General features: G+C 39.4%; 1 protein-coding gene across 9 annotated transcripts in view; it reads right to left on the minus strand.

The window, feature by feature from the left end:
- The window catches only part of ubr2 (ubiquitin protein ligase E3 component n-recognin 2), a 48,595-nt gene that overhangs the window by 21,604 nt on the left and 8,498 nt on the right, over positions 1–18,493 (minus strand). For 5 of the 9 annotated variants that reach the window (XM_046868017.1, XM_046867999.1, XM_046868009.1 and 2 more), the window contains exons 2-23: positions 13,623–13,882; positions 11,845–11,923; positions 11,267–11,377; positions 10,773–10,903; positions 10,505–10,643; positions 8,967–9,029; positions 8,738–8,858; positions 8,472–8,576; positions 8,289–8,377; positions 6,740–6,838; positions 4,281–4,444; positions 4,036–4,135; positions 3,821–3,949; positions 2,707–2,890; positions 2,550–2,611; positions 2,349–2,459; positions 2,181–2,246; positions 1,970–2,092; positions 1,823–1,886; positions 1,047–1,171; positions 866–918; positions 657–759 (exon numbers count right to left, since the gene is read on the minus strand). In XM_046868017.1, the coding sequence (XP_046723973.1) occupies positions 657–759; positions 866–918; positions 1,047–1,171; positions 1,823–1,886; positions 1,970–2,092; positions 2,181–2,246; positions 2,349–2,459; positions 2,550–2,611; positions 2,707–2,890; positions 3,821–3,949; positions 4,036–4,135; positions 4,281–4,444; positions 6,740–6,838; positions 8,289–8,377; positions 8,472–8,576; positions 8,738–8,858; positions 8,967–9,029; positions 10,505–10,643; positions 10,773–10,903; positions 11,267–11,377; positions 11,845–11,923; positions 13,623–13,882 (2,481 nt within the window). Of the gene's footprint in view, positions 1–656; positions 760–865; positions 919–1,046; positions 1,172–1,822; positions 1,887–1,969; positions 2,093–2,180; positions 2,247–2,348; positions 2,460–2,549; positions 2,612–2,706; positions 2,891–3,820; positions 3,950–4,035; positions 4,136–4,280; positions 4,445–5,969; positions 6,341–6,558; positions 6,658–6,739; positions 6,839–8,288; positions 8,378–8,471; positions 8,577–8,737; positions 8,859–8,966; positions 9,030–10,504; positions 10,644–10,772; positions 10,904–11,266; positions 11,378–11,844; positions 11,924–13,622; positions 13,883–18,493 lie in introns of those variants that run through there. The other 4 variants (XM_046868030.1, XM_046868039.1, XM_046867982.1 and 1 more) reach the window with 2 other exon arrangements.

Here is an 18,493-nt window from a genome sequence, read left to right on the forward strand (position 1 = left end):
AAGTTTGTGAAACCGGGAAAAACCCAGGAAAAATTCATAAATAAGCCGCTTTGTTGTTTAAGCCGCAGGGTTCAAAGCGTAGGAAAAAGCGGCTTATAGTCCGAAAAATACGGTATTCATCTGTATATTGTATTCATAGTACATATATATTCATCTGTATATTATATTCATAGTACATACACATTTGTAAACTACTATTTATAGTCCTATAATACCATTTTATTCAATTTATGTAAATCATGTAAACACTGTATATCCTGCACTCGCTAATATTGCACTCTGGTTAGACCCAAACTGCATTTCGCTGCCTTGTACTTGTGTAATGACAAAGTTGAATCTAATATATATTGTGAATGAGGTCAACGAGACTTTAAAAACGATTTGAAGTTGCACTTGTATGCTACTGCTGGCTTGTGCCATTGCAGAAGTGCCTCCGGAAGAGCTTTTTTAAGACGTGCTGTTTGAATCCAATGAAGCATTTTGCTCCTCCTCATCCATGGCTGGAACACTACGTTATTTGTTTACTCATTTGTTATTTAAAGTTTACATTTGAATAGTATTAGGTATGTAAGTAACTAATCTAAGGTGAAGCCTGGGAATGTGTCTTCTCAGAGAAGGGCTTTGGGTTCTGACAATGTTTGATTAAGATTGCGTACCTTGGACTGATCAGCTCTGGAGTAATGGTAAAAATAGAGGTTGAACTGTTTGGCACATTCTGCACGGAGTTCATACAATCCTCTACCAGTCACACCTGGCTTCCTGTTAAACACAGTAAACGCAAGTAAAAAGTAATAATGAGTTCCAGGTAAAGGTTTACTTTATAATATGGCATCAAGCCTGGATGTTGAATGAGAGGGACACTTACTTAAACAATGCAACACTATCAATGACTCTCTCCAGTCCTGTTTCTTTATTCTCCTAAAGGGAAAAAACAGACTTTTACAGCCTTTCCAACACATACGTAGATTTCAAATATAATATAACTGAAAGCCAGCACACAGAAAATCTACGAGGAATTGAATAGTTCTATGTGCAAGTGTACTCACATTTTCAGGCAAGGCTTTGACCAGCTCACTGTGAGCCATTGGACGAATACAAAGCTGATGAATGATCTCTCGCTTTAGTTCGTCACAGCTTGCGACGTGCCCAATACCTGGTATAAAGCGTTCACCTAGAATACAAACATTTATGTGCATTTAAATCATTTGGAGGACATCCAGTAACATAACATTTTTTTTTTAAAAAGCATCAATAAATGCATTGCGATACAGGTATGAGGTGGTATAAAAATGTTTTGAGACTAATAGTGCTTCTGACCACATCTGCGATTTCATCATGGACAGCAAGTGAGAACAAAGAGAAAGCGTGAAATTCTGCATGAAACTGGGCAAATCTGCCACGGAGACGTTTGACACGACAAAAGTTTGAAAAACGTTGCCGCTGCAACGAGCACACGTGCTTCAGGAGCGGACTTCGCCCTCTCCCCCAAGTTGATGATCCTATTGCGGAGATCCAGTGTGAAGGTGTCGGACACGATAAAAAATAAAAATAAAAAAAAAAAAGAAGACATTCAGGAAACTTTCCAGAAGTTGCAGGAACAGTGGGAGCACTGTATTGCTGTGCAAGTAGACTATTTTAGAGTACTTCCTTGTAGACAGCACTAAACTTGAAACTTTTTGATACCACCTCATATATAGGCAATGTAGTAAGAAAAGTCACAATTGTTAGGCACAAATTTCTTTCTAGGTGTTTATTATTACAAATATAATGCAGTACACTAAAATGCCATTCCCAAGTGCTCCAGAATACAGTCTGCACTTACCAACAACCATTATAATGAGGTGCAGCATCTCTTCTATTAAAGTGCTGTTCTGCTGAACTACATCCTGGAACAGAAAATCACTGTAAGAAACAATGAGAAAATGCAGATTATTTCGAGACGCAATCATAATAATATAATGTCACACACCTTGTTGGCATTCTCTCTGTTGTATCTCTTCCTGCAGTCTGCTGAACTGAAGATATGGAAGAGCTCAAAACGACTGAGCACAATCATCAGAAAGTGGTTGGGATCCATCATGGAAGCCCCTGCCTATTTACAATGCACCATAATCATGTGTCAGATGATCATCAAACAGATCAACCTGTTAGACACAGTTTATATAAAAATAAATACCAACCTGTAGCATCATGAGATCCTTATCGAACATCTCAAGCCTACATTTTACATTGTGGTAGTAGTAGATCTGTTGAAGAAAAGAAAAAAAAAGATTAATAATAATAATGGGGGTGATTAGTGTTTGAAATTTCAGTGTTCAACAGTATAAATATTATTTTTTAAAGCATACCTGATTGACTAACGAGAAGCCATTTCTCCTCCACATCCCAGCATGCACCTGAGCACAGAGAACCAGGCAGCGAAGTGGGTGCTCAATCACCATGGGAGGGCTCAGTTCACTCTGTGTAAAAAAAAAAAAAAATCACATAACATTTGTTGGTGTAAATATTCACTCACAGAGACACACCAACTAACTGACATTCTGACTTACCAGAGGTAGCTGTTCAGGGAACCTGTATGCCACTTCTGTTTTGCTAAGGAGAGCATGAAGTCCTTAAAAAAGAAATAAATAAAAAAAGGCATACAATCATAAGCATAAAATCTGGAGGAAAAAAAAAGGTAAACCATGCACAGTCTTTTTCCCCTACCTGCCAGCAGTCTAGACACGGGTAGGTGAATGCTGACTTTCTCCTGTGAGACACAGTAGCGGATGGTGTCCACTGAGTGGCCACACATGCTGAGAGTGATGGGCTGCTCTCCATCAGTAAAACCGCTGTGGCAGTGAGTCAAAACTGTTAGGCACTTCTTATAGGCTTCAATTAGCACCCGTTCCTGGAAACATAAATAACTGGCTCAGTATGGACACATCTGAATCTAAGAGCAGACTGTTGGGTGTGTCTTGGAAGTCCCACACTTCAAATGTCCGAGTTGGCACCTGACCACTGAAATTAGTTTTACGACTGCATTCAGACATACTGGGTGGCAATGTTGGAACTGGGACATCGGCAATCATTTGGAACCAGTGCAATTGTTTGCACTGGAACCAGTGCAGGAACTCTGTGTTTCAAACTCAGTATTAGGAACCAGTGTTAAGAACTTGTCGTTAGTTATAATGGAGCAATGGATTGGTGTGCAACAGGCGTACACAGTAAAAACCTGTGGGAAAAAAAAGGGAACTTTGACCTGTTTACCAGTTAGGATGTCATTATCATGTCCCTGATTTCAAAGAAACAGGTTCAGCGTCAAAGCCCCGACGTTGTGTTTGATCGGCACCCGCACCAGCGAATATTGCAGCTGTTCGAGCTGCCACAGCGAGGAGCCCTTCAAAATGACGCATCTGTGTTGTAATAGCATTGGCGGATGGGACACGATCGTGACAGATTTGTCTTTGTGCGACACTCGCATTACCACCATTCTTATAAAAACGCATTTTACTGCGAAAGCTTATTGCGCACGACTTCACGCTCCATTATAACTAATGACAAAGGGTTCCACTGAATGCACTGGTTCCAAACGATCACCGGCGCCCCAGTGTCACCAACTCCAAGTTCCAAAATCTCCCTGAATAAACAGATCATGTGGTTTTACAACTGATCAAGTCAGTTTATATTCTTCACTGGTCTAGATTTATGTTCTGTAAGAGATGAAAGAGGTGATGAAACAACACTTTTAATGAAAAGAGGTTTGGGAGTATACTGAAGGCTCTTGTCTTAAATATACAACCAGCTTTGTTGTAATATACGATCACTAGTTGGTACTCACATCACTGGCACACCACTCCTGCATCATTGAGATAATGTGTGTGAGCTTCATCTGTAACGTGAAGGCTGCCTCCCACTCCGGTTCCATTTCGATGTGTTGGCCCACCTGTCGTACCACTGGGTCCATACCCTACAGAAATCCCAAACCACTCGTTACACAACCGCACTCGGCATAATCATTATAACTTTAACTGCAAGTATGCAACTTGTAATTACCTGCATGCACTTGAGCAGCTCCAAGAAAGCATTGAGTCCTTCCAGAAACTTCTCCCTGAGTTTGTCAACCCACTCCGTTGGACGGCTAATCAGGACATATCTGAGGGGAGAAAAGTTTGAAATTGTTATACAAGGACAAGTCATGTACCATTGTTTTCAAAGTGAACAAACATGACACGTTCAGCTGTGTGAATTAAAATTCATGTACAGAATTCACGCATTCAGCCTTTTTTGCCCCGTCTTACTTGAGGTCTCCTATAAGACTCTGGACCCTGCGGAATTTAAAGGCCTGTTGTGCAGTGTAGCGCTCAAACTGAAATCGTCCCTGCAAGTCTCGATGTCTCAGGTGATCAACAAACGTGCGAATGATTGTGGTCATCAGGTTCTCCTCTGTGATCAGCATCCGTGCCTGCGGCAATGGAAATAACAGTCAAGTTAATCAGTATATCATGTAGTGATCCTTGTTCTTTCGGCTGCTCCCGTTGGCGGTCAGCATGAAGGGTTAAGCCGTCTCCATATTACTTCTACAGCTACCTCTTTCAACATCTAATAGTGATCCACATTATAACAAAATTCCAATCATCAGTAAAAAGTCGGTACGCTTCATTCAACCCACCAAATAAATGTTTTCCCTAAAGTTGCTGCTGGAATTGACCCTGCCACTTTAACCAACCACTCTATAATTACCAGTGGTGGACAGTAATGAAGTAAATGTAATTCGTTACTGTAATTAAGTAGCTTTTTCACGTATCTGTACTTTACTCAATTGTTTCCATTTGGGGAGACTTTTACTTTAACTTCACTACATTTCAAAGTCAAATATTGTACTTTTATCTCAACTACATTACTACATTCCGGAGTAGAACGGGTGCTTTGAGGACGGATTGGACTGCAGTTGGTGTCGGCGGTCTGCTGCACTGACTCGGGAGTGCAGTTTGCTTCTGATCGCCATCACTGTACCCCGCAGCATTGTATATCTGCTTTAAATGGACATTTGGTGCAACCCAGATGAGGATGGGTTCCCTCTTGAGTCTGGTTCCTCTCAAGGTTTCTTCCTTATGCAATCTCGGGGAGTTTTTCCTTGCCACAGTTGCTCATCAGGGACAAACTTACTTACAAAGAACATATTTACGTTTAATCACCACATTATCTGTGTAAAGCTGCTTTGAGACAATGTTCATTGTTAAAAGCGCTATACAAATAAAAATGAATTGAATTGAATGCATCAGTCGTTCCTTGTGATTAATGATTGGATAAAAACTTAACTGGTCAGGCACGCAGCAATCCACCAATCAGGGTTGAGCTCATGCTCCGTTTTGACCTTGTGTTGATTATGCTGGTGCCACCAAGCAGCACAGTTCAGCACGAGTACAGCAGAAAGCAGAACATTTTCAGGGAATAAAAGATGGAAGACACCACCCGTGGCCTGATTTGTTTGATGATTCTTTTAAGCTTTTGGGCTCATGATAATTTGTAATAGATATCAGTGTTTGACTTATTATCATCATTCTGTTAATAGACTGGTGTATTAAGAGTAACAGTCTTTTCACACAAACTGAGTTAATTTAGTAAAGTCTTGTGAAAAAACAATAATGTCCTCATTGGCCTTTATCTTTTCCTCCTTCCTGGTGGCTCCATCCTCAGCATTCTCCTACCGATATACCCCATGCCCCACCTCTGCACATGCCCCAACCATCTCAATCTCGCCTCCCTCACCTTGTCTCCAAAACGTCCTACATGCGCTGTCCCTCTAATAAACATATTTCTAATCCTGTCCATCCTCGTCACTCCCAACGAAAACCTCAACATCTTCAGCTGCTGCTCCTCCAGCTCCACCTCCTGCCTTTTACTCGATAGCACTGTCTCTAAACCATACAACATCGCAGGTTTCACCACAGTCCTATAAACTTTCCCTTTCACCCTCACAGATACCCTTCTATCACAAATCACTCCTGATATCACTCTTCTCCACCCACTCCACCCTGCCTGCACTCTTTTCTTCACTTCTCTAACACACTCTCCATTACATTGCACTGTTAACCCCAGGTACTTTAACGCCTCCACCTTCTCCACCTCTTCTCCCTGCAACTGCATTTATATTTATTTAAAAATGTCATTTATTTAAAGAATTAAAAAAAAAAGTGTATTTATTTAAAGTCATTTACTTACATATTCTCAGAAATTGTTATGCCTTGCTTCTAAATTGGTTGTGACCAATACAGTTTTGTGTTACCAGGATGAATGAGGTGAGGTGGAGCAACAGAGGTAGAAAAAAAAAGGGAGGTGGATCGAGCCTGATTGCAATCTAGCAAGTTTAAAAAAAAAAAAAAAGTTGGTGGCCAGCTTAAGTAAAATTTACAAGGCTACATTTCTGTTCACAAACATTAGTGTGGACATGACCACACTAATGATACATAAAAATAACCTCGGTAGCGAGTATGTGGGGAAACACAGACCCAAGAGAATTAATAAACAAAACAACTATCACTTGGAGCAGTCTTTCTGAAGTCTTCCTCTACTCACCAGGGAAGGCACGGTGAAAATTTGCACTGACAGGTCAGTAATGGAGAACTCTCGGTCATGGTCGTCTTTTACGTAGTCACTCTGCAAGCACTCATAGTTCTGCCAGGAGCAGCAGGGCAGGCGGAGGAGAGGAGAGAGACAGAAGAAAGAGAAAACGAGTGTTTGGGGTTGAGGTACTCACCAGGGTGGGGACGGTGAAGAGTTGCACAGACAGAGAGGTCACTGACACTAAGCGCTCGTGATCATCCTCCATAAAATCTGTCTGAAGGCGCTGGTAATTCTACGACAAGGGAAAGGGGATGGGGGCACATTCATCTTCTGGGTCAGAGGTCAGGGGACACCTCACCCTTCACTTATACCCGGTGCTTAAACCAGAGGTACGGACTATAGTACAGGAAGGTGAGAGCTAAAAGTAAAACCGCCAGAAGTATTGTTTAAACATCCACAGGGGAATATAATAAACTGCCAAATTGGCACGGGATAATATTGGTATTGTAAGTGTGTATTCTACAGTTCCTCTTACATTATTAGGAGAAACACATCCTATGCTGTGCAGTTCTGTGACCTATTGAGCAATAGCCTGAAACTGAGATAGGGAGGGCAGAGATTGTGTGGAACTACTAGAGCCAGAAAAAGCAATGCTAATGGGAGCTATTGCAGCAAAGTAAATGGACTATGATGGTACACTATACAAACAATCCTTGTGAAATCTCTTACTTTTATACATGGGCAAAAATCTGTTAATTTACACAAATCATCATGTCTGCCATAATATCAAAATCACCAAAAACAAGTTTGACACATGATTGAAACCATAAACATGAGACAATTGTGTGTTGATTTATTATCAGAGGACAGTAAATCTATCCAAGTAAATCTATACAAGCTACACATTGACTACTCTAAAATATGTCCAAGTTGCATAATTTAGAGTAGTCAATGTGTAGCTTGTATAGACTTACTTGGATAGATTTACTGTCCTCTGATAATAAATCAACACACACACACACATTGTTGTAGAAATAGCTGGCAACAAAAGTAAGTTCACCCTAAGTGATAACAGCTGTATGTCATGCAACCATGCAAAGTCACATGTCCTATTCATCATGGGCATATCTTTGTCTGCTTGACAGGACCATACAAATTTGTGTATCTTGTATTAGAGCAGGTACAATTTGGTGCTTCAAATACAATTCTCTCAAACTGACCACTGGATGTTCATCCTGGAACCTCATGGCAAACACACTGAGGATTTGAGAATTAGAATTGTTGCTCTCCACAAAGATGGTTAAGGCTAAAAGGTGATCAGTAACACCCTGAAACTGAGTTACAGTACAGCGGCCGGGGTCATACAGAGGTTTTCCAAGACGGGTTCCAATCCGAACAGACCTCGCAAGGGTCCATCAAAAAAGTTCAGTCAAACAAAATATTGAGATTTGGACACAGTTTTAGCATGTTCTCTTAGGGTGTACTCAGCTTTTGTTGACAGTTATATAGACAATAAAGGCTAAAGAAGTTATTTTCAGAGAACAAGAAATCTGTACTGCATATTGACTACTCTAAAACATATCCAAATTTTATTTCTAAATGTGATGGGTGTGTGTGTTTGTGTGAATTTAATATTATATATTATATATATATAAACGTGATTATACAAATAATTTAGGGAGAGACTGAACTAACAAACCAAAAAACCCCCCCCAAAAATCAAAAGGGACTAGATATCTTACCTTGGCAAACTGAATAGCAAAAAGCTTTTTATACTTCAAATCCATAAGCAGACTGCTCATGAATAGCTGGTGGTACACATTTCTTGCACCTAAAGAAAATAAGAGTTTTTTTTTTTAAAACCCTTTAAATGTCATGAATTATAATAAACCTAAAAAAATACACACACACACACACACACACACCTTTCCACATTTTGGAGTCACAAAGCATTAAAGTGTCCACAAGGGAGTTCTCTCCATCAGGGCCATTCTGTAGCCCTACTTGGCACAGGATTCTCCTCAGGGCATCTAGAAGAAAGAAAACTGATTGTTACATAAACCTGCGTACAAGTGACATACTAAAGAATCAAAAAAGCAGAGATTTTGTGCGTCAATCCGAATGTGCGTATTGTATTAAAATAAAGCTTCAGGGTGTACAAGAATGCAACGGATTAGTATTAGGCAGAAACCTGAGTATCTGATGATATAGCCAAGCCAGGAGAGTGCTTTGAGAGCAAAACACTGGTGTGCGACCACTGAGGAGTGCATGACCTGAACTCGCAAGGGCTTCGACTGACGACTTGTGTTCCGCTGCAGAAACGCAGTTTAGATACTTTTTACACAAACACATTACAGTACAGAAGCGGCATGTCTACAAGAGTGAGGCAAAGAAATTTGAAACACGAACACACAACTTACCACAATGACCGACTTGGCCTGTTCACAGAACTGAAAATCCCCATAACGCACAGACTTCCGCCCCTGAAATACCAAAACACACAACAAAGAACTGAGGATCTGGTACAGAAATATTAAGCTGGGGCAGAGGCAGAGGATTGCAGTGGAAAAAACAAAAGACTTTAAATGCAACTATTTTAGAAAACAGACTATTCCTCATTTGCTATAACCAATGATGTAGATGCTGAACCACATGATCTCACACACCTTGGGTACAGAGTTTACACAAGAAAATAGGGGAGAATTTAAACTAGGATCAATTTAGAAAATTACCCGAAAACTTGCATCATGTTTATAAGGAACACGTGTGCATAAAAAGTTGAATATTTTGGCTTGAATATTAATACAGTGGTATCCCGCTTATCGACTTTAATCCGTTCCTTAAAACGGTCAAAATGCAAAAGGTCGAAGAGCGAATGTACACGCAATATACAATATACACGCACTAAATTGTTATATTGACCGCTAAATAACACTATTGTTCACAAACCAAAGTATAATTTACGATAGATGCTCTCTCCACAAAGGCTGAGGCGAGACTGGGAAGATCCTTTCCGTCGCTCCACGTGGGTCGGGGTAATAAAAATAAATAAATTTATTTTAAAAAAATAAAGATCTATAAGCGGGCATTTGGTCATTCAGCGGGCGCAAATTTCGGGTCGATGTCCGAGCCGGTCGATAAGCAGGGTACCACTGTATATCCCCAAACACTGAATAAATAAAGGCTAATTGTATTACATTAATGAGGCGGGTAAATCATGGTTGCACATCACCTCTTTCAAAACATTCCTATGATGCATTACAAATACAGAACATTTATCATTACTGATTTTCCCCTACAAATGAGCTGCTCCAAACAGAACAGTAATGACTAATTATTTAACCAACTGTTAAAATGGCTTGCTTTTAAACATAGGAGAAAATAATGGGCGTTTCTAAACCTTATAATGGTTTGTGGGGAAACAGTTAATCGATAACCGATTAATCAACTAATATTTTTTGTAAAAGAATACAGGATTTAAAACAATAAAATAATAAATAAATGAAATGACATTATTTAGAACTTTAATTACAAAAAAAAAGTACTGCATCATAAAAATGTACAATTTGAAAAATCGGATATATATATATATATTTTTTTTTTTTTTTTTTTTTTTTTAAATGCCTAATTGAACACAATAGAAATGCCTAATTGAACACAATAGAACGTTGAGAATGCACCCAGAACAAAGTTTATGGTTCTATAGTAAAGAATATAATACAGTATTGCGCTCTTTGTGAAGTGCGCAGTCGCATGCGTAAATAAAACCAGCATGTGGTGTCAGTGATTCACCTCTAGAGGCCGCTCTAGTGACTGGAAACCGGAAAAACTCTATGGATTTTTGCTGATAGATGATAGTTCCAGCAATCAACTATCGGTGCCAATTAATCAGCAAAACCTATGAATTGGTCGACCTCTACTAACTACAGTGTTAGTCATGAATAGGGAAGAATCTTACATCTCTGTCCACTGTGGTAGCAAAGCTGACAGCCTCTTTCTGTGTGCAGTTCACAGCTTTCTGTAGAGTGTATATGACCTGCTCATAAGTGTGCACCTCGTCGTTAAACAGCATGCAGTAATAGGTGTCTCCACGCTCTCTGCAAAAAAGAAAGCATATCCACTTTACAAGAAATGCTTTTAAGTGAAAATGTCAGGCTGATTTAAAATTTAAAAAAAGGAAAGAAAAAAAGCAGCAGCAGCAAATGATGTTTGGTGTTTGTACATACGGTGGTTCAAGGCCTAGGGGTAGCTCATCCTCCTTGTCCCATGTGAGCATGTCCACAGCATATTTCAGGAGGATCGAAAAGATATTGTAAGTGCGGGCAATCATGTCTGCAGAGAAACTGGCAAGGGGATCCTGAAATAAGTGGGATTGAATTTCAGTGTCAAAGAAATATGAGATGGCAACTCAAATGTAGCAAATTCACAACCTAACACTTCAATTTACATAGAACCAAAAAAGTTCTAAAACTTTGTGCTGAATTTACAAAAACAGAAAGTCACAAACTCATGGCATGGTTATTGGTCTTTTTATGATCTTTATTTTTAAAGTTGCCGAAATAAAAATGAGCTGATTCATGCCATTAGTTTATTTGTGTGACTTGGAACGTATGACTAAGCAACATGGATTTTAAACTAACTTCTTAAGCCACTTGTATCCCTATAACTGTGCTCTTATTAGTGCTTTAGATATAAGCTAAAAGACAAACTGGTGTTTGACCTCCTGAGTGGAGTCACCGAGGTTGGGCTCATGTTTCTGACAGTAAAAACCCTTCTTCCATGCTTCTGTATCTCCGCAGTCACAGAACCCCCCTCCCCCAGAGGTTGTCATCTAAAAAGAGAGGGAGAGAAAGAGTCATGTGTCAAGGACAGGTCCGGCTGGATCAGGACTCTCAAGGAATCAGACACAGTAGATTGCCGTTTAGGGCAGGGTCACGTTAACCAAATTAAGGAAGTGACATTTTCACACACGCTCAGCCTGGAACAGACATGTGGCGACTGGTGCAGGAGATACTCTGCTTACAGGAGACATGGTTTCAATGCAGAGTGATTATACTAGAGGGGTCTTTAAAAATTCGGAAGCATTGCTTCACTGCTGACCTCCTCGTTGTGTGTAGAGCAAACCTTAAGCCCAAGACACGTGTTAACCGAGACACATTTTGCACATAGAAACATTTGACTCCTGCACAGCCGGCACACACTGTTCTAAATAATGATCTTCCCATCTGAACTCTCAGAAACAGAGATTCCACAGGAAGCCAGAAAGTGATGTGTGCGCTCAGGCGTGTCTGCGCTTACTCTGTAACGATGCTCCTTATGCACACTGCCTAAAAAGCACTGCATGCACAGCACACACGTTGGGTCTGCTGCACATTCCCTAAAAAAAGGAGAAATGAATACAAACATTTTTAGACATCAAAAATGCATGAATTTTCTTAAAACGTCAGTGTTTAATTTGCCTCGGTTAACATTAACAAAGAACAATTTTACATTTATTTAACTGAGTAGATTAACTGAGATTGTTACATTAATAACCAGGTTTCCATGATAAAACAACAAATTAGATTTTAGCCATTAAATGTAGCATAAACATAGAAATGATGGCAAAACATTTGGCATTTTCACTGTGATACAACTGACCAAACAAGACTGATGTTCTAACAATGAAATATGCAGATGGGTATGAGCAATGTGTGCTGAGTCATCATAACCATTAGTTCCTTGAGTTCAGTCAGCAGAAAAGACACACGCTCTGGCCTTCCAGCAGGCTTACAGAAATCTGCCCTGAATCACTTAACCTAATAACAACCTATCATTCATCAGTAAGGATGGCCAGCAGCCTCAGAGTCTAAGAAAAGCTGCAGTTCTCAATTTAACCTCTGTTGCCAATTAGCAACAAACAAATAATTTCTGTAAAAAAAATTGGAATTACATTTAAAGGTGTGTTTTAAACTTTCTCGACAATTAATTATAATCAGTATATCCACAGTAAGTGATTAATGTGTGCAAATGTGTGAAAGTATTTGTCTCTAGCAGGTGCAGATGCATGACATGTTTGAAGGTAATGGACAGGTCAGCCTAATTTATACAAAAAAAAATGGATGGGACTTGCCACCATTGTCAATATAATGAAAAGCAATGAAAATCTTGGAGATAATGGTGGAAGATGAGGTAACCGTTGAAGAAAAAAAAAAAAAGAAAGAACAGTGTTATCCATGCTCTGAGGAAGAGTATTAAAATGCTGTGTATTTGCTGTGACTTTGGACACTTCTATAGGACATTCTGACTTCAAATCTCTAGTTTCTGAAACTTTCCTTCTCCACAGTTTTAATGGGTACCATGTCCTTTACCGTGTGATGCGCCATTTCACTTATGGCTTTCCATTTTCTTGCTTGTCTCGTCATAAGGAGTAGCGGCAGAGAATAAAGATTTTATGATTGTTGAGTGGAAGCTGTGCTCGTTTTCGGGCGGGAATATCTGTTGCATGCATTTTGGGAGCGTTCTTCATATTCAGGAACTTTTATGGTTTTCAAGTGGTTAAAAAGATTGCTGGGGTTTCCAGCTTTGGCTACAACACGGCGACACCACATGCATAGTATTGGTCGATGTTGCGAGATTGGCAACCCAAACCAGTTCCATACAGCAGAGGAGCCCCCCTTTCTTTTTAACCAATTCTTCCTCAAGCTTTTCAACGTGACTTTCTGCGTGTTCGATCGTCTTGTTCCCTTTTGCCATGCCGAATGTTAAATCTCGTTAGTTGGCAAACTAGTTTGTTGCTGGTGTGCGTTTGACTAGGCGGTTTGTGCTCTAATAAGCTGGACTGTTATAATGCTCTGTGGATGATTACTAATGCCTGCGCAGTAAGGAGTTGGACTAAATTAGAATTTGTAAATTTGCATCCTCTGTATAGCAAAATCCATATCATGGCTCAACATAATACCAGTAGTCAGGTACAAATCGATACAGCGTCCACCCCTAATCCGTACTATTTGGTATATTTCACACAAAAAAAATAAAAAAAGTTGGCAAGCTTCCAGCTATTAAAAAAAATTAATAAATCTGAAGTGGTCTCCTACCTGCAGGAGTACGTGGGTTCCCCCACTTTAAAGACGTGACCACACAGCTGGGAAGGCTGGTTGTTCTGCTCGAGCTTGGCTAGCCCGGTTGAAGGCTCTTCTCCACACAGGTACCACTCCATTGGTGCCTGCAGCAGCAATTGGGCCAGCAGGTCCTCGCTCTGAGGGTTCAGGTTGGGCCCAAGGCAGTAGATTTTGGGCACGTAGCAAGCCAGATGCTGGTAAACGTCTTTGGGCAGATCTGTCGCCTGAAGCCATTTCTGTAGCGTGAACAGAAGAGCTGAGAATTAGCCCATGGTTGAATTTGAAACACACGTAGATTCAAATGATGTACTAACTAGGCTGCTCAACATGCAGCACATACCGTAATTTCTGGACGATAAAGCGCACCGCTATATAAGCGGCACCCACTGAATTTTAAAAATATTGTCTACACTGAAACTAATGAACTTTACACAGGCTTTACCGAAAGAGAGTGTCTGTTACACGGTGTTACGGGTGAAATATGTTGTGGCTTCTTTAAGAGCAGAGCGGCATTTTGGGAACAGCACGTCACTGCATTCTTCAGGTATTACTTCATGTGTGTGCGTGTGATACTGAGGATTATTTGCTCATTATTATCTGATGCTTATTTTTAAGTTTCTTTGACTAACCCATAACGCTGTTGCCAAGAAAAATGAAAAAGCACGAGTTTTGGAAACCTGTCTGTGCTTATATGATTTCATTTGCAACTGGAATTAGTGAGCTCTCCCTTCACCCAGACTCAACGTGCTACAACAGCTTGTATCTAAACAGTAGCCGACCAAGTAAGTCATTGTTCACTGTCTTCCTCCTTCTTTTCACAACTACTGTATTTCTCTCTAGAGTTTATCTTTTGGCATCGTTGTGCGTTTAAAAATCAACACCGGTGAAAGTTTTTCTCCCGATGCCGTGCAGCTCAGAACACAGGTGAGGTACGTTTTTTCGTTTCTGTTTGGAAATTTCATTGGTCTAATGTTATGTCGCTCAGTTTTTTGGCTCGAAGTTTGTAAAATCGGGAAAAACCCAGGAAAAAATCCATAAATTAGCCGCTTCGTTGTTTAAGCCGTGGGGTTCAAAACATGGGGAAAAAAGTAGCGGCTTATAGTCCAAAAATTTGGTACATTAACTAGACTTCTAAAAGTCTCAATCGCTCAAGTAAAGTAAGTAAAAAAAACTGCTCTGTTCGGAAAACGTTTATTTTGGAAACCATGGACACCACTTCCTGGACCGAAGAGGAGAGGGACCGTCTGGCTTGTTATCGGCGCTCGTTTGGAAAAGCCACATCTCTGATAGTATGGTGGTGCATTAGTGCCTGTGGAATGGGGAGCTTGCACATTCGAAAAGGCTCCAGCAATACTGAATGGTATATACACGTTATAGCATAATAATAGAATAGCATATGTAGTAGAAGAGTCCGGGTGCTGAGCTGAACTGCGTACACTCTAGACCTTTCACTATTTGAAAACATTTTGCGCATCATGAAATGAAAAATACAACAAAAGACACCCAGAACTGTTAAGCAGCTAAAATCCTGTATCAGTCGCATATGGGACAACATTCATCTTCCAAAACTTAAGCAAATGGTCTCCTCTGTTCCCAGAAGTATACAGACAAAAAAAACGTGATGCTACACAGCGGTAAACATGGCCCTGTCCCAACTTTTTTGAGACCTGTTACAGCCATCAAATTCAAAAAGACCTAATTCATTCTCAGTTTAAACATTTTGTTTGTTTGTTTTATTGTAAACAAAATAGGGATTTATGAGATTTGCAAATTACATTTGTTTTTTAATTTACATTTAACACTGTCAAGTTTTTTATATTGTGGTTGTAAATAAATAAATGCACATTTGTATAATTAAGCAAAACACAAGTAAAGAAAAAGTTTAAATAAAACAAACAAAAACTAATCATGGACCTCACCACTATTAATGCCTGAACATCAAACACCCCAGTAGAAACCAAACCACACCGAGGTGTAATTACCAGAAATTAAGCAAAGAAATATCTAAGATATCAACATGTTCTGATATACGGCTAATCCGGAAACCAGAATGGCTTTTTAAAAATGCGTGTGTTGTCTGACTGCGGTCATAAAGAGTGCATTAGTGAGCTGAGATGTTGAACCTGCTGCCTTTGAGGACTAGTCTGCAAAAACCACCAAAATGTCATGATCTTAAAATGCTTTTAAGATTGTACAAGACCTTTTCAAACCACAACCAGATGCAGATGTATGCGTCATGGAAGCCCATCATGACATGAAGTCATCCTGCATTGTATGGCAGTCACTAAACACTAAACTACCCAATTAAGTCACAATATGAGACACCCTCCAAAACAGGCTTAAGGAGACGATATTAAATGGGAGGATTGCAAACAAAATATATGTATTTATTTCAATGAGAACATATCAAACAACTGCAATATCAATACATTAAATTGTAGGAAAGTTTTATCGGGATGTTAAAAAAATAAAATAAAATAAAATAAAAAAAGCAACTTTTTTTTCTGTCGTGGCACTTATTCTGGATTGAGTGTCAGTAAAATGTGTCATGAGGAGAAATAAGTTAAATTAAAAAAAATTCTTATTGTACTCCTCTTACGCTGCATTCTGACTGGCTTCGCTTTTTTTGGCTGCTAATGTAGAGCTCAAACTAAATATTAAACGGAAAAATGGTACTAGCCAGCATTTTCCCCTCACCAGATACTGATTTTCAAAAGAACAATTCTGTCTCATACCTTCTGGGTACACAGTTTCAGAGCAACCTACAGAGAAAATAAACAACAAAATGCCTCATTGCCAAAATAGTTGAAGTGAGATTAATTAACGTAATTTACTGACTATTAAGCGCACCGATGTATAAGCCGCACCCACTGAATTTGACAAAGATTTTTATTTTAAACAAATAAGCCGCACCTGTCTATAAGCCTGTCTACATTGTCTACATTGAAACTAATTAACTTTACACAGGCTTTAACGAAAGACAGTGTCTGTTACATGGTGTAATGGGTGAAATATGTTCTGGCTCCTTCAAGAGCAGAGCAGCATTTTGGGAATAGGCTGCAGCCGCATTTTTCCGCTATTACTGCCTGTGTGCAAGACCGAGGAATATGTCCTTATTATTTTCTGATGCTCATTTCTAAGTTTCTTTGACTAACCTGTAACGCTGTTGCCAAGAATAATAAAAAAGATATTTGATTAAAAAAAGTTATTAAATAAAAAAGTTATGATTTCTGTTGCAACTGGAGTTAGCGAGCTCTCCCATGACCCAGACTCAACGCGCTACAACGGCTTGTATCTAAACAGTAGCCTACCAAGAAAGTCATTGTTCAGTCTTCCTCCTTCCTTTCACAACTATTTCTCTTGGGAATTCACCTTTTGGCATCGTCGCGCGTTTAAAAAAAACGTTTTTTTTTCTCCCGATGCCGTGCAGCTTAGAACACAGGTGAGGTGTTTTTGTTCGTTTCCGTTCGGAAATTTTATTGGTCTAATGTTATAGGGCTCCGTTTTTTGGCTTGAAGTTTGTGAAACCAGGAAAAACCCAGGAAAAATCAATAAATAAGCCGCTTTGTTGTTTAAGCCAAGGGGTTCAAAACGTGGGAAAAAATTAGCGGCTTATAGTCCGAAAGATACGGTAGATACTTGGGGACTAATTTAATGACTGCATGAATTGTTTTAAAAATAGATTAAATACCAATAACATATGTAAAAGGTTATTTGTAGCATTTCAATCAAATACAACTACAAAACTAGACACTAGGTTCATTAAATAACAGCAATTTAATAACTACAGCACAATTCTGTACACAGACATCAGCAAGCACTTTATTAGGAACACCTTATACTTTCAAGCAATTGTCTCGTCAGTCAATTCAGTCGGTCTGAATCTCTAGAACAGGACATTTAAAGCAATACAGATCTAGTAAAGAAAAAAAAAGACTGCAGGATTTGCTAGATGGAATGCATATTCGCTGGAAAAAGGGACTGGTAAAGGACATTGACAGCATCACTGGGAGGAAACACCCAAGTCATAAAGCTGGACTTTTAAGTTAAACATTATTCCAAAGTTGTCCTAAAGGCTAATTAAATGCATTGATTGTGACCATTACAAAGCCCTGACATAAATCCTATTTGTGGATTGAACTGAAAGAGTATTTCGGATAAGGTTGGCGCAAAAACATGGCTGAGATGCAGAGTTACACCAAAGGGCTGTACCATTGCTTTTATGCAAAACACCAGCACCGTAACAAGTCGTTGGGAATTAGAGCACCGATTTGCCCTGAGAGTTTAACTTGTCTAGCTGTAGCTATAATTAAAGTCTTGTGATTGGAACCTTATTATTTGGTGCCTTTCACAGTTCCAGTTCTCAAGAGAAATTTCAACAACTGAAAATACTAAAAAAATCTTTATAAACACAGCGAAATTCAGGGAAGAAGAAAGGTTGGTCTCAAGGGTACAAGTGAACAACAGACTGCTGAGAACCCCTTTGTTCCAAGACTTTTGGAGAATTAATCTCTTGTCTGATAGAACAATGGAAATAACATTTGTTATTGGGTAGTCATCCTGAACAACTAAATTTCATTTATGAGCCTTTTTTTTTTTTTTTTTTTTTAAAGAAAAACCAGCAGTGGTGCTGGGATTAGAAATTTCTGATCAGTCTTTCCACTGAGCTTCCACTTTCCTCCCTCGAGACATCAGTCAGAAAGTTAAAATAAAGTTAAAAACCTCTTTCTAACTAGATTATTTAAGGACGGCAAAGAACTAAAGCTCACCACCAAAGTAACAAACTGGTTTAAAGACAACAGAGCAAAAGTACTGGAGCAACCATAGCAACGGCCTGACCTAAATCC

Source organism: Silurus meridionalis, chromosome 2 (genome assembly GCF_014805685.1).
Source record: "Silurus meridionalis isolate SWU-2019-XX chromosome 2, ASM1480568v1, whole genome shotgun sequence".
NCBI lineage: Eukaryota > Metazoa > Chordata > Actinopteri > Siluriformes > Siluridae > Silurus > Silurus meridionalis.